This window comes from Scyliorhinus torazame, chromosome 2 (assembly GCF_047496885.1).
Source record: "Scyliorhinus torazame isolate Kashiwa2021f chromosome 2, sScyTor2.1, whole genome shotgun sequence".
NCBI classification, from domain to species: domain Eukaryota; kingdom Metazoa; phylum Chordata; class Chondrichthyes; order Carcharhiniformes; family Scyliorhinidae; genus Scyliorhinus; species Scyliorhinus torazame.
In genome coordinates this window covers 166,823,533-166,846,393 of record NC_092708.1, presented here as the reverse complement: position 1 = coordinate 166,846,393, position 22,861 = coordinate 166,823,533, and the positions used below count along the sequence as shown (strand labels likewise).

At 42.9% G+C, this 22,861-nt stretch overlaps 1 protein-coding gene across 3 annotated transcripts in view; it reads left to right on the top strand.

Moving 5' to 3' along the window:
- rab5b (RAB5B, member RAS oncogene family) overlaps positions 1-22,197 on the top strand; it is a 149,380-nt gene extending 127,183 nt beyond the window's left edge. For all 3 annotated transcript variants that reach the window (XM_072479356.1, XM_072479342.1, XM_072479350.1), the window contains 2 exons: positions 8,873-8,966; positions 17,077-22,197. In XM_072479356.1, the coding sequence (XP_072335457.1) occupies positions 8,873-8,966; positions 17,077-17,189 (207 nt within the window). In that variant the 3' untranslated portion in view covers positions 17,190-22,197. The remainder of the gene's footprint in view (positions 1-8,872; positions 8,967-17,076) is intronic.
- The last annotated feature ends 664 nt before the right edge of the window (positions 22,198-22,861 follow it).

Genomic DNA, 22,861 nt, shown 5'->3' with positions numbered 1-22,861 from the left:
ATGGGGGACCTTGTCAAAGGCCTTACTGAAGTCCATATAGACAACATCCACTGCCCTACCTGCATCAATCATCTTTGTGACCTCCTCGAAAAACTCTTATCAAGTTAGTGAGACACGACCTCCCCTTCACAAAACATGCTGCCTCTCGCTAATACGTCCGTAGATCCTGTCTCGAAGAATTCTCTGCAGTAATTTCTCTACCACTGACTGTAGTTCCCTGGATTATCCTTGCTACCCTTCTTAAACAAAGGAACAACATTGGCTATTCTCCAGTCCTCCGGGACATCACCTGAAGACAGTGAGGATCCAAAGATTTCTATCAAGTTAAATTGCCCCTTAATTGGGGAAAAAAATAATTGGGTACTCTAAATTTATTTTTCTAAAAACTGCCTCGCACATCTCCTCTAAACCTTGCCCCACGGACCTTAAACCTATGCTTAGTGACTGACCCCTCCACCCTAGGAAAGAGTGCCTGCCCAACCACTCTATCCATGCCCCTCATAATCTTGTAGACCTCTTAACAGGTCGCCTCCGTCGTTCCAGTGAAAACAGTCCGAGTCTATTCAGCCTCTCCGCATAGCTAACACCCTCCAGACCAGGCATCATCCTGGTAAACCTCCACTGCACCCTCTCCAAAGCCTCCACATCCTTCTCGCAGGAGGCCTTGTCGGCCAGTAGGGCGGTGTCCAACCTCCATGGGGAACATTGGGCACAGCCCATCTCCAACCTCCATATAATGTGGAGCGTGGCGGAGATTACGATTGCGGAATATCACGTTCTTACTAACCCTGGAAGCACTGATGTTCTCACTACAAAAGAAGTCGATCCGTGAATAAACATTATGTACTTTGGAGAAGAAAGAAACCTCCTTTTCCCCTAGGTGAGTGAACTGCCATGGGTCCACTGCCTCCAACTGCTCCATGAATAAGCTGAATTCTTTTGCGTTGTTGGAGGTCATTCCCCTTTTGGGATTCGACCTGTCTGCTTGTGGGTCCTTTACACAGTTAAAGTCTACCTCCATGATCAGTCGGTGTGTGTCTGTTAGGGATTTCCACCATGGTTTTCTTTATAAACTCTGTGTTGTCCAGTTGGGAGTGTACACGTTCACCAGGACTACCAGTGACCATGACATACCTTCCCCCTGGGTCCATAACCGTCCTCTTCGCGGTAAACAGTTCCTCTTATTTAACAGTATGGCTACTCCCTGGCCCTCATAGCAGTCAGTCCTTCTCTCTGTTTCTTGGTTTCAGACTTTTCAGGTGGGAGAAGACTCTGGATCTCTTCGCTGGGCCGTTAACTCCCCTGACATTCCAGGTGTCTATTCTGATGGGATGCAACTCCTGTGGGATCAGCCATATTTAACTGGTGGGCGCACCCCTGCACTCCAGGATTTCCCTTTGTTAGGGGCCATCCAAGATGGCCACAGGCACTGTTATCCCGATGAGGCTGGGTCCCTGCACTCCGGGGTTTCCCTTTGTCCAGGAGACACCCAACATGGCCGCCCACTCTGTGTCCGCCATGTGGGTGAGCCCCTGCACTCCAGCATTTCCCTTTGATCAGGGCCCCTCCAAAGTGGTTGCTTGCAGTGCATTTTGTTCCAAGTCGCCATGCCTGGCCAGTTGTAGCTAGCCTAGTGCCTTCAGTCTTTTTTCCTTACCTGTCCCTCCCTCGTGGTGTTTTCTTCCTCCTTTCCCCCCCTCCCCCCGTCTTCTTTCCCCCCCCTACTGTGTATCTGCCCCCTTCTCCCTCCATGATGTTTGATAGGTGTTCCGCCAGTGGTTATGAACCCTCTCCTCCCCCATGTTGTCATGTAATCATGTATAATTCCAAATGCATTTCGGCTATCCGTGTATATGTTCACGGTTTTTCCCTCAGATAACTCTAGTGCCTGTGTGAGCGCCACTAGTTCAGCTACTTGCGCGGATTGACCTCCGTCAATCCTTCCTGACCTTATGGTTTCTAACTTATCATTCACTACTGCCCACCCTGTCTGGGGTGATCCTTCCACATACTTTCATGACCCTTCAACAAAGAGGGTCTCCTCAGCTGTTGTTAATGATGTGTTCTTTATTCTACCTTCTCCTTCATCTCTGCCTACATCTCCACAGGTGTGTGGCTCTCCTGTATCTAAAATCCCTTCTGCTGGATTCTCCCCTATATCTCTTACTATTACTACGGACTTGCTTGGGGGTAGGAGGACAGCTTCCCACTTGGCCCTCTTTACGTTCGAGACTGACCACACTTTCCCCGTATTGAACATTTCCACCAAGGTGTGCTTGGTGTGGAGCATTATGTTCCCTGCCATCACTACTGGTTCGCTAATTCTTACGGCCCAGGCGGCACAATCTAAAGCGGCTTTGCACCTTGGCAACCCGGTGACTGTCGGTCTCTCTGCAGTCGAATAGTACCCTATGGGTCTCCTCTTGTCGCCATGGTCCTGTGTCACTACTGCGGAATAGAATCCTCCCTCATTGCTACAATGGATATGAAAGTCTTTATTCGAATCTGGTAACCCTAGTCCAGGGGCTGATATTAGTTCTGTTTTTAGTTTACTGTAAGCCTCTTCCTGCTCCGGTCCCCATTTTACGGGCTCTAACGCTGGTTTTCCCCCTTTGACTAGTCCCTGTATTGGTTTGGCCAATTTTGCGAAACCCGGGATAAAACTTTGGCTATAGTTGAATAACCCTAACACCTTCCTGACCCTTCTTATGGTGACGGGTCGTGACATTTGTTGAATTGCCTGCTTCCGATCTGCTGGTATTTCTTTAAGTCCTTGGGATATAAGGTGTCCTAGATATAGGACCTGTGCATTCCCGATTTGTGCCTTCTTGGGGCTTACCTTTAACCCTGCAGTTTCTAACTCGTGTAGGATTAGGTACAGTGCTTCCTGGTGTCCCGACTTGGACCCTGAAGCTATTAGGATATTGTCTACATATTGTAGGGCCGTGCTGCCCTCTGGTAGTTCTACCCTACTCAGGATGTCACTCATTACCCGATGGAAGATAGCGGGGCTGTTGTGGAATCTCTGCGGTAGGCGAGTCCACGTGTATTGTCTGTCCCCTACTGTAAAGGCAAATTTGTCCTGGGATTCTGGATCCAATGGTAGGGACCAGAATCCATTGGCTATGTCCAATACTGTGAATATTTTATGTTCCTGCGACAGTCCGTTCAGGATTGTCGAGGGGTTTGCTACAATGGGATGCAATTTGGGCGTGACTTTATTAAGTCCGGTATAGTCTATCGTGAGCCTATAGCTCCCATCAGGCTTGATTACTGGCCAGGTTGGCGAGTTAGTGGTGCTTGTGGTCTCCCTTAGGATTCCCCTCTCCACTAACCCTTTGACTATTTCTACTACGGCCTTTTCTGCCTCTGGCTTAATTGGATACTGTCGGTGGGGCTTATGCTCTGGTCCTGGTACCCTTATCGGGTCCGTTTTAGTCAGTCCAGTATCTAATTTTGTCTCCGCCCACACTCTGGGGATGGAAGCACAGATGGCTCCGAACCCCCCTGTCTCTAATTCCCAATTTCTGGCGGTGACTGTGGCCACCTTAATGGTTTCCAAGTGATTTGTAAGTTTCCCTATTTTAGTTTTCCGACCGTCCTGTCTTGGCCAAATCAATTCTCCCTTTCCACAATCTATTAAAACTTTATATTCCTTCATGAAATCATTTCCCATTATTGTACCCTCGTTATTTTGGCATACATAGAATCTCTTGGGTATATACAAATTATTTATTTCTACTAACGTGGTTTTGCTCAGGTAGGCGGGTGTTTTGTTCCCTCCTATCCCGGTTAGGTGAATAATTTTGTTTGTATGGGGTAAGGGTAGGTTGGCAACAGATATGGATGCTCCTGTGTCCACCAGCATCTCACATTGTCTGCCCCCTACTAGTGCAGACACGTAAATTCTTCTCTCCTTTTTACCCTTGTGAGTGGGGGCTTCAGACAGTCAGCCCTGCTGACCTCGGAGGTTCCACGATCCCTACGGTTCTGTGGTGGTCCTGGATCGGGTTGGGGGTCTCCCATGCTTCTCCCAACACACTGCCTCTGAGTGTCCATACTTATTACAGTGGCTGCAATGCTTCCCACTGCCTCCTGGTCTGTCTCCTTTCTGTGGGGCCCTGCAATCCCTCGCATAGTGCCATTGCCGGCCACAATTGTGGCAGGTCAGTTTCGGCTTGGCCCAGTTCCCGTTACTGGGGGTTGCTACTCTTTCTGGTTCTTGCTCTGACCTGGGACGTCTCCTCTATCTGTACACCGCTAGCCCACTCTACCAACTCGTCATAATACTGGGACATAATCACTCCCATTTTTAGGATAGCCTGGTGGGCACTAGAGAATCCATCTTTAAAAGCTTGGATGAACGCCCGATCCCCACGGCATGGGTTCCCTTGCCCTGAGCATTCTTGGTACATGTGGAACAATCGTTCCCCGTATTCAGAAGCTCCTTCCCTTTCCTGCTGTCATGTGGTAGTGATCTTGCTTCAGTTAGTGGGAGTGTTCCCTAACACTCTCTGGATTTCCGTTTTAAATTGGGCGAAGGGGTCCTGCTGTGCATCTATCTCTGCTGTTAAAGCGACGGCATGTGCCCACCGTCCCCCGTTATAATCCTGGGCTGCAGGAGTGGCGGGTCCGCCAGCTACCTGCCTCCACTTATCTGCTGGACAGGCTGCCCTGACCAGCTGGTGTACGTCTCTTAGGTGTAACTGGTGTCCTACCCAGATTGTGTCTAATTCTTCCCAGAATTTGGTGTTTGCGCTTCTAGGTTGTAATTTGCCCAGGGAAGCCATTATCTGCTGTCTCTCACCTGGGGTAAAGGGTTTATTATTCGCTTTTGGCTGCGCATCTGTTCCCCCTCGGGTTACTGGTGCTAAATTGTACTCTAACGCACCCCACCCTGCTGGAGGGGCGGTTGGCCCCTGCTGTGTGGGCTCGTAAGGGGGTAGGGGATCAGTTTCCCTCCTCCCTTGTTGTTCTCTCAACATGTGGTTGTGTTTCTCCAGTTCCCTTACTCTAGATTCTAATTCCCTGATCTTCTCTTTGTCTTCCTTCCACTTTTCAGTAGAGGTGCCTACTTGTTCAATTAGTCCTGCTAACTGATGTACTAACATTATCCCTATCTTTTTGTCTTGTTTCTCTTCTCTTTGTCTATCCAACCCCTCTGTTGTTCTAAGGTCTGGGATGTGTCCCAGCCGTCCTTCTTCATCTTTTTTATCAACACTTGTCTGCCTGTCATATATGTCTCGATAAAAGAGCCTGCAGATCCCCTTTTTATATCATTGCCTGCCATCTCGCAGACTTCAATACCCCCGGTTACTATGAGTAAAGTGTGCTCTCTACTGAAGGGACTTCACTACCCCCCAGCCACTATTACTATTCCAGCACCGCGCTATCGCTACCGTCTCTCAGGGTTTGACTTATACTCACGGTGTCCACTATTACCACCTCGGCAACGTGCTTCTCCACCGGAGTTCGGCTCTAGGTCAGAGTTGATCAGCTCCTTTTCCACACCGCTAATAAGACATTGGACAGCCTATCTGTCCTACTGGCACCCCGCTGGACTCCAGGCATCAGTTATGTCTGCTTTATTCTCTGTGTCTCCATCTTGTGTGTCAGGCAGCCATCTTCTGTGCCAAGTGCCCTTCTGAACCATTTCCCACTACAGGTACTCTAAATTTATTTTAAAAAATTACAAGAGTAGGACAGAGACTAGGAATTCTGTTATGAGTAAATGAGCACCGAACTCCCTAAAGCCTGTCCATTACCTACAAGGCATGCCAAGAGCATGAAGGGGCAGGCACTTGACTGGATGAGTGCAGCTCCAGCAGCACTCCAGAAGCTCTACACCATCCAAGTCAAAAACAACCTGTTTGATTGGAACTCCGCCCACTACCTTCAACACTGACGTACTGCACAAGCTCCCCTGAAAGCCACATGCCATCTTGACTTGGAACTATATTACCATACCTTCACTGCCTCTGGGTCAAAAGTCATGGAATTCCCTTCCTAACAGCACTGCGAAGGTACCTACACTACATGGACTGCAACAGCTCAAGAAGACGGTTCACCATAAAACTTGGTGCTGTCAATTCAGGGTGGGCAATAAATACTGGTCTCGCTAGCGACGCCTGTATCCTGTGGGGGGAAAAGTGTTGAATTGGCTGTACAAGTCTTAACATCCGATTGATTAAACACTCTTGTCTGTGAGTGGTGTGCACATTGGGAAACGCTTATATATTAAAAAGCCCCATAAACCTGTCCTAGATGGCCTTGTGTGATTTCTTGGAGCTCTCCAAATTTTCTCCTTGATGGAAACTGCTTTTCATAAATATAAAGCATTCAAATGTGCATAAAAAATTGAACTCATTGTAACACTCTCTGGAGCAGCACAAAAGGAAAATGGAGATTTTGCACATAGATGTGATAGTGGGGATTATATTTTCCAACTATCTGGAGTGAAATCTTTGCATGAACCATTCACGCCAAGACGTTTGAAAGCTTGCAGTCTGGTTGATCAGTTAAACGTTTATGCTGCATTTCATTGATCACCACGTGATTTCTTCGAGAGTCCATTGCTGAAAGGATTTTCAGCTATGGTGGTAATGACCATGTTGTCCTTGCTTTCAGGCATGTCTCTAAACACGCAAGTGACAAGTGCCCTTCCAATTATTAATCAGATTCTCCGATGGTGGCGACGTCTGACCTTTGTCCATTTCGCCATGATTTTGTCTGTAATAATCCTTTTGTCTCCACTAAGTATTATTGTAGAAAGGCTAAATCAGGTTACATAAAATGTAGAATGAAAACATTGCTGCCTTTGTTCCTTATCTTTAGATCCATGGTAACTACTGCTTTTATTAGCCTCGTATTCTCTTCATTAGACACTCTTGCATCTTTTAGCAGGATTTTTAGCTTTGAACAAGTCGGTTGAGAAAATTGCGCATGTAATTTTAAGATCATTTGCTTTTTATCTGATTCTTATTACCTGATGCTAATAGTAATTGTCTAGCACTCTAAAGAGAAACACCAGGTTTTGTTAAAGGGGTACAATAATATTATGATTGGATAAACTGTAGGTGCATTGACTTTCCAAAAACATTTGTCTTATGCCCGTGTCAAGTTTCATTTGTACATTTTTCATCAACGTTTTACCCAACACCATTAAAGACATCAGTACTTATAAAATTACTTACTCTGGCCATTTTACACGGAGTTATAACTCTTATTGCCCTCAGTGTTTTGACATCACCAAATCTAAATGAAGTATTTTGTATTTCTTGACCTTGATCAATCCTCGCTACTTGCAACATTTTAATCTATAAATCCCCATACATACAGCAAAAGAGTTCAGCACTAACACATTGATAACAGGACAGAAACATTTCATGACCACTAATTTGCTCGGATTCTTCATTATTTTCATCCTCTTCCTGAGAATTCTCTTCATCATTTGCATTTCGAGGATCCTACCTGTCTGCTTTTTGAAGTCCATTGCATAATGATACTTGGGATACACCTATTAACTGTTCCTTGGGCATTTCAGGGATTCATTTATCTATTATTGGTGTTTCAATTCTGTCTTCTGCAGTAATAGCCAGCCAGATCTGCTAAAAGTACGTTCATCCTTATTCTACATGAGCATTGGATATCTGTATACAACACCTGAAACGTTTTGAAACATGACACTATTTGAGTCACCACAGAAAGTCCCGTTATTTCCACAAAAGCTGTAGGAAATGATTATTTCTCAGATTATTTCTCAAATGTTCAAGGCAGCATATATCTGATAGAACGTGGTCTCCCATCTTCGAAAACCAAATACTAGTTTGAACCAGGAGCTTATCCATATGAAAGATCGGAACCTAATCCAGCAATTTAAATGCTTGTACTGATCCAGGAATCCCCAAATTGAATTTAGTCATTCCTTTATACAATCTGTTAAAGTTCATGATATATTCCTCCATGGAAGTCCGTTTTCCGAAATCTTATAAAAGTGTAACATGCCTCATAAACAACTAATTAATCATCATAGAATACCTACAGTGCAGAAGGAGGCCATTTGGCCCATCGGGTCTGCACCGACCTGAAAGAGCCCACTCCCCTGCCCTAGCCCCATAACCGTGTAACCCCACCTAACCTTGGACACTAAGGGGCAATTTAGCATGGCCAATCCACCTAACATGCATATCTTTGGACTGTGGGAGGAAACCGGAGCACCCGGAGGAAACCCACGCAGACACCCATGCACCCAGAATGTGCAAACTCCACACAGTCACCTAAGGCCGGAATTGAACCCCGTTCCCTGGCGCTGTGATGCAGCAGTGGTAACCACTGTTCACCGTACCGCCCGTGCAAAATTTATCCAAGGACTCTTAATAGAAGCTCCAAAGCTTATTCACTTTCCATCTAAAGGGAGTCCAGCTCAAAAGATGTTTCCTTCTGATTTTACTTCTGTAAGAAGTGACAGTGCCAAGACTGTACCTAGTTTCCTCTTTGGTAGCAACACAACCCATGTCCATATGTCCGTTTCAGTCTTTCACTGGGCATATGGTTCAGCCTCCATGCCTACCAGGATTTTAGTTGTCTGAGTAATTTTTTTTGTTAGCTTCCAACCTTCACCTTTGAGCATCAATTCTTTGCTGCCATGTTCTAATTTCAAAAACCAGTTGCTCTATGGTTGAAATGAATCAATATACGCTTTTCTATTTATTTATAGAATTACACACTGCAAGTAGATACCTAATTCAAAACCAGATTGTCTGTGGCAGTTTACAGAAGCTTAGATAAATCCCCAGTCAATGCCCACCACTTGCATACAATTAAAGACAATTAATATACATTAAATATGTATTTCCTTTGATTTGCTTTTCAGGAAGCACAAGCATATGCAGACGACTGTGGTCTGCTCTTCATGGAGACATCCGCTAAGACAGCAATGAATGTCAATGATATATTTCTCGCAATAGGTACAGTGTTTTGGATTGTAATATTTTTATTGTTGACTTAGATCTGGATTAAGAATGCACAAAATCTGAATGCAAGTTGGTTAGTTTAAAACATAGAATCTGCTTTAGTTTAACGGACAAACTAATAATTGCACTTCAGTGCAAGTCCTTTACGGAATCCTAGCTATATGCATTATTCTGCTGTTGAGGACATGAAATGCATGTTTTAAAAGAGGCGCTAGACCATATATAGAAACATACAGAGAAAACAAGCAGGAGGAGCCTGCTCCGACTTCATTATAATCATGTTCAATACCGTGATCCTGCCTTGATCCCACATATCCCTTGATCCCTTTAGCCCAAGAGCTATAGCTAATTCCTTCTTTAAATTACACACTGTTTTTGCCTCAACTACTTTTTGTGGTAGTGAATTCCACAGATTCACCACACACTGTGTGAAGAAATTTCTCCTCACCTCAACCTAAAAGATTTACCCCTTATCCTCAACCTATGACCCCTAGTTCTGGATTCCCTCAGCATCAGGAACATTCTTTCTGAATATACCCTGTCTAATCCATTTAGAAGTTTATACATTTCTATGAGATCCCTCCTTACTCTTCTAAACTCCAATGAATACAATCCTAACTGATTTAGTCTCTCCATATGACAGACCCATCATCCCAGGAATCAGCCTGTAAACGTTCGCTGCACTCCGTCCATAGCAAGAACATCCGTCCTCAGATAAAGGCACTAAAACTGCACACAATACTTCATGTGTGGCCTCACCAATGCCCAATGCGATTGTAGTCAAACATCCCTATTTCTATACTCAAATCCTGTCACTATGAAAGCCAACATACCATTTGCCTTCTTTACTGCCTGCTGTACCTGCGCGCTTAATTTCAGCAACTGATGCACGAGGACACCAAGGTCTAGCTGAGTATCCACCTCTCTCAGTTTACGTCCATTCAAATAATAATCTGCCTTCTTATTTTTGCTACCAAAGTGGATAACCTCACAGCGGTGAGAACCCGGTTCGATCCCGGCCTCAGGCCACTGTCCGTGTGGAGTTTGCATATTCTCCCTGTGTCTGCATGGATCTCAGCCCCATAACCCCAAAAAGATGTGCAGGGTAGGTGAATTGGCCATGCTATATTGTCCCTTAATTAGGGAAAAAAAGAAGAATTGGGTACTCTAAATTTATTTATTTTCTGAAATAAAAAGAAAGCCGGTACCCCAGCCAGGAGAGCATTGGAATAATCAGGTTTAGAGGTAAAAATGGTATGATTTATGATTTTTGCCTCTCTCAATTTACACCCATTCAAATAATAATCTGCCTTCCTATTTTTGCTACCAAGTGGATAACCTCACATTTATCCACGTTATACTGCATCTGCCAGGTATATGCCCACTCACTTAGCCTGTCCAAATCCCGCTGAAGCACCTCTGCATCTTCCTCTCAGTTCACCCTCCCACCCAATTTTGTATCATCTGCAGATTTGGAGATACTACATTTAGTTCCCTTGTTCAAATCATTAATATATAATGTGAACAGTTGGGTCCTAGCACAGATCCCTTCGGTACCCCAGTAGTCACTGCCTGCCAATCGGAAAAAGACACATTTATTCGAACTTTTTGCTTCCTGTTTGCTAACCAGCTTTCTATCCAACTTAAGACACTACCCGCGAAACCATGCGCTTTAACTTTATATAGTAATCTGCTATGTGAGACCTTATCGAAAACCTTCTGAAAGTCTAAATCAACCACATCCCCACCGGGTCTCCCTTGTCCACTCTACTAGTTACATCTTCAAACAATTCCAGTTATCATCAAACTGCAACACAGTTGAGTACTGACCACATAAGATCTTCTGCAGAGAAGCAACAAAAGCAGAAGGAGAAAGAGCAGAATCTCAAGAACCACCTAGAGCAACTCTTGTCCTCTTTGCCCAAAGACCTGTGGCTCCAGCATTTACCTGCTGACTCACCTGAGGTCCCATGAAGTCTGTCCGACATCATCTTCATTTTGAGCAACTGATGACAACGACATTGTAATGTTCTACAGCTTTCCAAGCAAAAACAAAGTGGGCTGGATTCTCCGCCGTCGGGATTCTTCATTGCGCCGACAGCCTGGGGGTTTCCCAATGGTGTGGGGCTTCCCACAATGGGAAACCCCATTGGCCGGTTGGTGAGACGGAGAATCCCGCCGAGCATCTTTACAAATTGTAGCTTTATTTCAGATTTTCAGCTGTAATTTTGAATTTATTTTACAGTTTTGTAAGTTTGATTTTGAACATTTAAAGATTGGAAAGCATATTTGTGTAGTTGGAGTCAGAGCTGTTCACAGCCATGATGTGGCCATTCAGGCCATCATCCTCACTGTCTTGGGCAATCTAAAACTAATCCCACTGTCATATGCTTTCTCCATAACTATTTATCTTCCGCTGCTTGAAATGTTTGTTAACTTTTCCCTTAAAAGAAGCAAGATCCTGTCTCTCACTCCCTATGACAAGTTATTCTAGACTCTTTTAAAGAAATTTCTCCGAAACCCACCCCTTATTCTCAGTAACAATATAAATTAATTCTACTACATCAATCCGAGGAAATACTTTGCTCTCCTACTCACTTATTTGAACTCACTTTGTTAAAACTCTTCATAATTGTTTAAAAAAAGCACTACCAAATCTTTCTCCGCCTTCTCTGCTATATAGGCCTAGATCTCACTTCCCTCTCAACTGTCTTGTCCCATCTCTGGCATCATACTAGTGAATCTGCACTATACAGGGCAGCATGGTGGCGCAGTGGTAGCACTGCAGTCTTACGACGCCGAGGTCCCAGGTTCGATCCCGGCTCTGGGTCACTGTCCGTGTGGAGTTTGCATATTCTCCCCGTGTTTGCGTGGAGTTTGCATATTCTCCCCGTGTTTGCGTGGGTTTGGCCCCCACAACCCAAAGATGTGCAAGGTAGGTGGATTGGCCATGCTAAATTGCCCCTTAATTGGAAAAATGAATTGGGTACTCTAAATTTTTTTTTCAAGAATCTGCACGCTACACTTCCTATGGATATAATTTTCTTTCTATAATGGAGTGCTGAAAATTGCATGTGAGCCTCTATTTGTGGCTGAACCAACATTTTGTATGAATTCTTCAGTATGAATTCATCATTACCTCTGTGTACGTGCAGGGTGTTAAAATAGTCTATATTTCTAACATAACATTCTACTGGCCTTCATTTATGGGTTTGTTCACCAGCACTTGTTTCAGGCAATTGTGTGTTCATCGACACCCTTCAGTGTCTTTCCATTTGATGTGTAATCATTTTTTTTTCTTGAACATATCTTACCTACTTCCACAAAAGGCACATCCATCTCCATCTCCCTCCTTTTAAAAAAAATTTAGAGTACCCAATTTTTTCCAATTAAGGGGCAGTTTAACATTTTACTAACCTGTTTGCTCTGAAATCCATTACAATCCTCTCCACTGTTCATGGAAACTTCTATTTTTCTGCCAAGGAATTTCAAGTTTGTATTTTCTACACGCAAGTTCAAATCATCGATATGTAACATGATGAAAATATCAGTGATCCTAGCAGTTTTGGAATGCTCGTTTATTCTCATTTTTTTGCTTCCTGTCCATCAATCAAGGTTCTGTTCATGCTGCTACACTTTCCTCTTCTGCCATACAAATTTTCTTTTTCTATCATGGTTATTAAAATAAGTCAAACAAAGAAAAACAAATCTTTCGCCAAAACCCTTAAGCCCCTTGGCATCCTGAGTGCAAGTTTTCAAGTGCTTTTCACCAGGCTTGGTACAATGGCTACAAAGATGGCAGTGCTATAAATAACATATGTTTGGTGGATAATGTGTGTAATGCCATTCTCTCCCTTCAAACATCTCTCACAGTCCATGTTCACACTTGTGTTCACATTAAGACAAAATATAGAACGTTGAATCCGGCCTTTCAAAAAAGAGGCACATTTAGTTTGGTTAAATCCTGTGCTACTTTGTATAGCACGTTCTTTTCTCTTCCTGCACTGCGCCTAGTACTGCAGAAGGCAGATTTAATCTGCCAGCTGCTGATGCATCTGTCCATGACAGTATCAGTAAAAGTGACCACCGCACAGTCCTTGTGGAGACAAAGTCCCATCTTCACATCTGGGATACCTTCCATTACGTTGTGTGGCACTACCACCGTGCTAAATGGGATAAACTTCGAACAAATCTAGCAACTAAAGACTGGGCATCCATAAGGCACTGAGTGCCATCAGTAGCAGCAAAATTGTATTCAGCCTCAATATCCCCCACTCTACCATTACCACCAAACCAGGGGATCAACCCTGGTTCAATGAAGAGTGCAGGACAGCATTCCAGGAGCAACATCAGGCATACCGAAAAATGAGGTACGACATAGGACTACGTGTGTACCAAACAGCATAAGCAGCTAGTAATAGACAGAGTTAAGCGATTCCAGTACGAACGCATCAGATCTAAGCTCTGCAGTCCTGCCACATCCAGCCGTGAATGGTGGTGGACAATTAAACGACTCACTGGAGGAGGAGGCTCCACAAATATTCCCATCCTCAATGATGGAGGAGCCCAGCACATTTGTGCAAACGACAAGGCTGAGACATTCGCAACAATCTTCAACCAGAAGTGCTGAGTGGATGATCCATCTCGGTCTCCTCCGGAGGTCCCCAGCATCACAGATGTCAGTCTTTAGCCAATACAATTCACTCCACGTGATATCAAGAAATGGCTGAAGGTACTAGATACTGCAAAGGCTATTGGCCCTGACAGTATTCCGGCAATAGTACTGAAGATTTGTGTTCCTGAACTTGCTGCACCCCTAGCCAAGCTGTTCCAGTACAGTTACAACACTAGCATCTACCCTGCAATGTGGAAAATTGCCCAGATGTGTTCTGTACACAAGAAACAGGACAAATCCAACCCAACCAATTACCGCCCTATTGGTCTACTCTCCATCATCAGCAAAGTGATGGAAGGAGTCATCAACAGTACTATCAAGCGTTGATGGTGGATTCCTGATTCTTTTTCTTTGGTGTTTTGTATTTAAAATGTTGGGAGCTGTTTGGGGCTGGGAGGGATAAAGGGATTTTTGGCCAGGGGATTGCCATTGTATTTGTTATTGTTGATTATTTGTTGGTGGGTGTAAATTTGATGATAAATGTGAAAAAGGCGAATACAAATATTTTTTTAAAAATCAGTGCTATCAAGCAGAACTTACATGGCAATAGCCTGCTCACGGACACTCAGTTTGGGTTCCGCCAGAGTCACTCAGCTCTTGACCTCACTACAGCCTTGGTTCAAACATGAACAAAAGAGCTGAATGCCTGAGGTGAGGTGAGAGGTAACTGCCCTTGACATCAAGACAGCATTTGACTGAGTATGGCATCAAGGAGCACTAGCTAAGCTGGAGTCAATGGGAAGCAAGGGGGAAACCCGCTGGTTGGAGTCATGCCTGGTTCAAAGGAAGATGGTTGTGGTGGTTGAAGGTCCATCATCTCAGCTCCAGGCCATCACTGCAGGAGTTCCTCAGGGTAGTGTCCTCGGCTCAACCATCTTCAGCTACTTCATCGATGACCTTCTAACCATCGCCCCTTGACATTCAATGGCATAACCATCGCTGAATCCCCCACAAGCAATATCCTAGGGGTTACTATTGATCAGAAACTGAACTTGACTAGCCATATTAATACTGTGGCGGCCAGGGCAGGTCAAAGGCTAGAAATCCTATGGTGAGTAACTCACCTTCTGACCCCCCACAAACTGTCTACCCACAGCCTGTCCACCATCTCCAAGGCACAAGTCAGGAGTGTAATGGAATACTCTCCACTTACCTGGATGAATGCAACTCCCAACAACACTCAAGAAACTTGACACCACCCAGGAGAAAGCAGCCCGTTTGATTGCTCTTTCTGCCACAAACATTCAAACCCTCCACCACCGACTAACAGTTGCAGCAGTGTGTATCATCTACGAAATGCACTGCAATAACTCACCAAGGTTCCTGAGACAGAACCTTCCAGACCCACGACCACTACCATCTAGAAGGGCAAGAGCAGCAGATACCTGGGAACCCCACCACCTGGAGGTTCCCCTCCAAGTCACTCACCACCCTGACTTGGAAATATATCACTGTTTGTTCACTGTCGTTGGGGCAAAATCCTGGAACACCCTCCCTAACAGTGCAATGGGTGTACCTACACCTCAAGGAATGCAGCAGTTCAAGAAGGCAACTCACCACACCTTCTGAAGGGCAACTAAGGATGTGCAATAAATGTTGGCCTAACCAGTGATGCCCACACCCCGTAATGGTAGCACAGTGGTTAGCATGTTGCTTCACAGCGCCAGGGTCCCAGGTTCGATTCCCGGCTTGGATCACTGTCTGCAAAGTTACTGTGAAAAGCCCCTAGTCGCCACATTTTGGCGCCTGTTCGGGTACACAGAGGGAGAATTCAGAATATCCAATTCACCTGAAAGTACGTTTTTCGGGACTTGTGGGAGGAAACTGGAGCACCCGGAGGAAGCCCACGGAGACACAGGGAGAACGTCCAGACTCCACACAGACAGTGACCCAAGCTGGGAATCGAACATAGGACCATGGCGCTGTGAAGCAACAGTGCTACCCACTGTGCTACCGTGCTATCCTCAACCTACTTGTGACAATAATAAAGATTATATTATAAATGATTTTTTTTTAAAATCTGCTCTCATAGCAAGGTTTTTCCTGGAAGACGTTGCTAGCCTGTCGCCAGAGCCTTATAGCTTGAGGGTCACACTCCACATTAAGCATGGCTGACCAGGAGTCTCTCCTACTCTTACCACGTTGCATTGGTGTTGATACTTAACCTGTTGACCGTGTCATGAATGCACCTGAGGCAGGATGCTACCCACTACATCAGAAGACCACCTGTATAACTTGTACCCTCATGTTCTTTGACTCACAACATGGCAACATAAATTGGGGTGGGCGAACTGTTCTATATTTTATTATTTCCAGGTTAACTCTTTGAAGATTGCAATAGGGTTTGTACATTATGGTTTTCCACAAAAATGGTCAGAAAATCTCTGGGTCAAGATGGCATCGTACAAACATATGAAATAGGTCATTCGGACCCTTGCACCTGTTCTGCCATTCATTAAGATCATGGTTAGTGACCCCCACCTCCAATGCCTTCTAAGGCAGTGTTCCGAAGTCGGGCAACTCTTGAGTGAAAAGAAATTCTCCTCATCATAAAACAATGCCCCCTAGTTTTGGACTCGTCCACAAGAGGAAACTTTCTTTTCACACCCGCCTTGTCAAGACTGTTTAGGGTCTTTTATACTTCAATAAAGTCACCCCATACTTTTCTAAACTCCAGTGTAAATAAGCCCAATCTGTCCAACTTCTCTGTACATCATCCTTTCAACTCCAATCTGGGTTTGAATTTAGTGAAAATTAACCTTTTTTTTCCAATTTCTCTCATCTTCTATCTCTCATTTCTGACTTTGTGTCCTAAATGAAGTGACCTTTAGCACGCTGAATTGAATTCCAAACGCCTAACATTCTAGCAAAGAGAATGGCTTTATATGCTGTTTTTGTGATGAATCATTTGAGATTCACGATGCAAATATTCTTTAATAGTGCACATAGTGTCGCACTAAAAAGCATGGATTTAAAAATAGGTAATGGCTGTGTATGTTACTTAATCAAGATCTAGTCTTTGCTCAGGAAAAAACTCAAACGAGATATGTGCAAAGTTTCAATGCTGCATGGGGATATCAGCTCGGTGCTTATGTAGTTGGGACCAAAATATTACTGTACTGAAAGAAAGCAGCATATTATTATCCCAAAATGCATTGACTAAGGACTGAATTAGATTAATCCTTTCTCACATATGTGGTAAAGCAATACATGAACGCAGAAAGGAATGAGAACCCTAACCTCTCAAAATCAATCTGTCCATGAATATGTCCGCTGCTTTAATTTGTATATGAAAATATACTGAGCTTCTCTAGCAGGTCAAGTGTTGTCTGTATAAGTTAATTGTATACAGCAAATGCTGCAGCACAAATCTTTCGAAGTAAGCTATTTATCCATGTTACTAATTGCATTTCATTGTTTTCCTCACAGCTAAGAAAATGCCAAAAAATGATCCTCAAAATCCAGCAACTGCTGCCAGAAATCGAGGGGTGAATCTTCAGGAAACGAATCAGCAGAGCCAAAGGAGTTGCTGTGGCAATTAACAGTATTTGGGTCTCAAACAACACGAACAATAGAAAATGTGCATATTGGAGATTTTGTTTCCTTTTTATATTATTAGCGCACATTGCTGTGCTAATTCCTGTTGTTCTCTTCCATTTTGGACTACTGCATGAGTCATTCTTCACATGGTTGACTACAGGTCTCTTCTGCTTTTATCAGGCACCTGTAAAAAGTAAATGATGTAAATAGCGTGGCAAATCATTATGTAAAGGTTAGTTACCCCTTTTCACCAGATTCAATGAAGGCTTTCTCTGTAAATCAAACTTTGTTGAAGAAAAATATTCTCCCACTCTCCTACCCAATCCACTATCATTTCTTCCCGGGGACTAATTTTACTACAATTTCCTGTACAATAAGCATACAGAAGCCTAATTTTCAGATATTCTGAAATGCAATGCATAAAATCTCTTTCTATACATGCATTTTCTCATAATTCCACATATAGGTTTAATTTGGGGGCAGGGAAGGTATTTTTAAAGTGTAAAATAATACAACTTTGAAAAGCTTTCAACAGTTGTTTATGAAAATCTTTAAGAACAACAGTATGCTTGTTCTGATTACTTGGGCACAATATTTTAGAAGCTCAACACTGCTTTTCGCTGTTGCTGTTTGAAACCCTGGTAGTGTCTCGCCCATAACATACAGTAAAATCCTGGTAATTCAGTAAATGAAGATTGCTTAGAACAAGGCTTGTCTATAACACAAGTGGCAGTGCCCTTCATTTATCTTCCACATATCATGGCTAAGTCGAAAGAAGCTATTGGGGAAAATTGTTACTATTTCCTGTTTTATTTATTTTTGTGCTACTGACGACATTTTGCTTTTCACACATATATGTACAAAAATATAACATAGCCATGGACATTTTTCTTCCCATACATCATTAGGGGAGAAAATGTTCTACTGACAGTGTGCTTTATATGTCTATTCTCCATATGTTTCATTTTGATTGAATATTAGATATTCTTGTATATAGGAAATGAAAAAGTTACATCTAAGTTTCCAAATCTGTATTAATTGCAGGAAGTCCTTTCTTTTAACAAACTGTGGTGACCATTGTAAGTGGGGTGCAGCATTGTTAAAATTGAAGTCTGAAGTGATGCTTTTCTTTTGGTCAAATCTTAAAATGCATGTAAAATCTTATTGCTTTTCCTAGCCCACTTCAAAAGGAAGCTTTTGATGTAATGATATTCTTGGCTGGACAAATCTCCCTGAAGTCTACATCAGGTACCTAATTATAGGAGTCCATGAAATTACAGAGTGCAGTAATGTTGATGCTCTTTTATAGACCAAATGGATTGGCATGGAGGGCAGGGGCCAGCAAATGGATTGGCATGGAGGGCAGGGGCCATCAAATGGATTGGCATGGAGGGCAGGGGCCATCAAATGGATTGGCATGGAGGGTAGGTGCCAGCAAATGGAGGGCAGGGGCCATCAAAAATGGATTGACATGGAGGGCAGGGGCCACCAAAAATGGATTGACATGGAGAGCTGCAATCACCCGTGGTAGCCTAAATTGTAGAGGAAAATTGTACCATTTCTTACTGCCAATGAACCACATGGCTTAAAACTAGACCCTCTTGAGCCATTAGTCAGGAGAACAATGAGACATAAGTACATGGTCAGAAGACCAAGAAACTTTGATATCATATAGTTGAATGTTGGGATTTTATTTAGGCCAGTTATTCTAAAACAGTGAAGATCGCCAACAAGGGCCAAGCAAAATTTGGGGGCCAAGAATTGATTGATTGGTTGCATTGATTTATGCCCTTGCGATTACTGTGCAGTATCAACACCCATTGGGGCAAGAATTTAGTACAGTTAAACAGTCTACAGTAGAATCTGTATCACCAATGGTGGCATATTTATTGCAAATAATCTTTGCTCTATAGCTCCATCCTTATGACAATATGTTTTGGGTTCATCAGGGTGCTGTACAAATACTTCATAGCACTGGAGTTACCTCAAAGAACCAAACCATGTTCACAAACTTTTGCAGATGTCAATAATATCACCTATTTAGGAACATTAGGCGAAGGCCTCTTAGCTCCTCAAGCCTTCCCCACCATTCAGTTTGATCATGGCTATTCTTTACTTCAACCCCATTTATCTGTCTTTGCTCTATGTTCCTTAATACGTTCGTATAACAAAAATCTTTCGATCTTGGTCTTGAAATTTTATATCATCCCTGAATCCAAAGCCTTTTGGAGAGAGATCTTGTTTAGATTTTACAGTTATTTCTTCTTGTTCTTGATTCCCACACCAGAGGAAACACTATATCTTCCCTTAAATAATATGATCAGTTCACCCTTCAGTTTTCTATACTTGATGATGAATTTAATACTTTTGATAAATTAGGAAGATGAAGGTTTGGACACCGTATCCCAGGTAGGCTAAGGATGCTGTCAAAGTATCTTGTTGGAAGTGAGTTTGGGGACACCAGATCAAGACCGGATAGAGATTGACTAACTGGCCAATAATTAAATAGCCCAACGACGTAATTTTCAGTTTTGTGTATGGAGATTGTCTACTTGGTTAAGATCCTCCTTTACTCCTGGTTGTGGGATTGCACTCTAGTATTGCCTTTGGATCAATTAAAAGAAAATAATTTGAGGGCAGCACGGTGGCGCAGTGGGTTAGCCCTGCTCCCTCACGGCGCCGACGTCCCAGGTTCGATCCCGGCTCTGGGTCACTGTCCGTGTGGAGTTTGCACATTCTCCCCGTGTTTGCGTGGGTTTCACCCCCACAACCCAAAGATGTGCAGGCTAGGTGGATTGGCCACACTAAATTGGCCCTTAATTGGAAAAAATGAATTTGGTACTCTAAATTTTAAAACAAAGAAGAATTTGGAATGGGGAAATACAAGAACACTGTGTGCTGAAAATAAGTTGTGATATTAAGGGAAAATTGGTGCATGATGGAAATTTGATAAAAGGACAGACATTACCTTTTTCCTTTTCAGCAATCCACTGTGCACAAACGACCCCCCACCCACCAAAACCCCCAGCCCAACCCAACCTCAATCATTTTGGTTTGCCTTATTTTGTCCATGGAATATGGAAGATGAACACACAGATATTAGTGTATCTGAAACTGAATGATGTGATGTGCCTTTCTGAATCAAATCAAAGTCTGATGTAAAGACATGCATCTGTTATATTTTTCTGTGTGCAATCATCATTTGAATGTGCTTTGCTCTAATGGGTAGCTTTCACAAATTTGCAGCCCCAGAGTTTAACTTTTCTTGTTCGTAGTGCATATTGGGATTTCTGGCAAAGAATTCAATTGGCCCCAGGTACTACTTCATCCCTGATGGAAAATCCATTATAGGTCATGCTGAATTTCCAGTTATGTCTAATGGATGACGTTTTGTATTGGGAATGTAGAGTTGTTGAAATCTAATCTTTAATGTGTAGTTGATTTCATTAGGCAGCTACTAAATTGCTAAATGTAAATGTTTGACCATGTTAGAGAGTAGGGGGTGGATGACCTCTCAGTGAGACATAAAGCATGTCTCCTCCATCAAAAGGATCGGGGATGAAAGCAGATTTAGAAATACTTTTTCCGTAAAGAGAAATAGCTTAAAAGTGAGTGCCTGGAATAGGGAATAATTGAATGGAGCTGAGATTTGCTAAACATTTTACACGATTAAATGTTTCCAAGTTTGAAAATGCTGTTACAGTGTGAGTTTCAAGTTGTGTTTAAAGAAAGGCTTAACCTTTGGAAGGTATGTGATTGATTTTATTTAACGCACCTTTTTTGTGTCTTGCTGGGACATATGCCTCTTGCAGGTGAAAGGGTGATGGGTACCCCTTCAATTGTTTCTGCTCTCCTCCATCTCCCTCTGCAGGTTGGCAAGAGTGGATTTGATTAAAATTAGGGCCTCACTACTGTGATGCAGCAAATAGGTGTTCCAGTGCACTGGAATATCAGACACTGCTTTATTTATGCAGGATATATTTTCACAATAGTATAAAACTTACGTCATGGGCGCTATTAATGCATTCTGCTGTGTTCCTCAAACATTCTGTTGTAATACTCGTACACAGTGGTAACATTACTTCCAAATGTTTGCATTATTGATATTTAATGTTTCTTCTCCATGTCAAATACATTTTTAAAAATGGAACTTTATTCTTGGTTAAGAGATTATATGTAATAGTGACTAGTTTTTGGAACAGTGTGTGGTTTAACATTTTTCCCAGAATTGTGAAACAATATGAATATTGTCAAATCAGATTATACTCAAACCAGATACTATTTCTTCTTCAAAAAATTTCCTAAACAGTAACATTTGTTCATTGCACAAAAAACAATAATTTTAATACAATGGTAACTTATCCAAAGGCCTTACGCTTGTACTCTGCAGTAAAACAAAAAGACAACAAAAATGTGAAAACAATGCATCACCATTGGCAGAACTGCCCAGCTATTCAAACTTAGCTGTTTAAAAGTACTTTCCCTGGTCTGTGCTGTGATTTGAGCTCTGTCATGCTGTAATTGTGCACTCCTTTGTACCTTGGCACCACTGTGCTTGGGAGGCTTATGATTCCTAACTAATGCTAAGAAGAGTGAACAAGTGGACATTGGGTGAGGGCAGGGCATTGTACTCTGCTCTGGTGCACTGCATGGTCAAATGCCAGAGCATTGTCTGCCCTAATCTTAAAATTGTAGCCCAGCATCAGGAAAGGAGGCATAAAATTGGGGCGAAGGAAATATTTTCTCTTGTCCAGTTTTCAAAGGAGGCAGAATTAATTTGGAAGACTGGTTATTCATTTTTTTTTCCTTGCGCAAATGGAGAACAGATGTGTTAGAACTGTTATTTCCTGTTCTAATAGAAGTCAGTGCTGTAACGTGAGTACAGTTTGGAAATAAGCACTATGTAAAAAAACACACTAATACTCTCTTGGGTTCAATAGAAGTGGATATAACTTTGTAAAGAAGTTTTTAGTTGTCTTATTTTATTGCAATAAACACAGATAAGCAAAACATTGTGTGCATTGAGGCAACTGTTTATTGATTACACTAAGGTTATATTTAAAGGGTAAATAAAATTTAAAATATTCCATTTTCTGCTTAATATATTCATTACTGGTAGAGCTGATGTACTTTCATAGACTTTACAGTGCAGAAGGAAGCCATTCGACCCATCGAGTCTGCACCGGCCCTTGGAAAGAGCATCTCACCCAAGCCCACACCTCCACTCCATCCCCGAAACCCCACCCCACCTTTATGGACACTAAGGGGAATTTAGCATGGCCAATCCACCTAACCTGCACATCTTTGGACTGTGGGAGGAAACCGGAGCACCCGGAGGAAACCCACACAGACACAGGGAGAACATGCAGACTGCGCAGACAGTGACCCAGCCAGGACTTGAACCTGGGATCCTGGAGCTGTGAAGCAACTGCTAACCACTGTGCTACCGATTGGGATCCTTTATATTAAAATGTGAAAATGAAATCATTTTCCATTTTTATATGCTTTTGTTCTATTTTGAACTAGATGATCTTCAGCTTAATATTAGACTCTTCCTCTGTGGTTGGAAATGCTGTTTGGAGCAAACGTTTCTCAAAATTACATTTGTGTTGAAAAACTTGAAACGAAAAATTCTTTAAAATTGATGTAAATTAAATGTTTCATTTGTATAGCT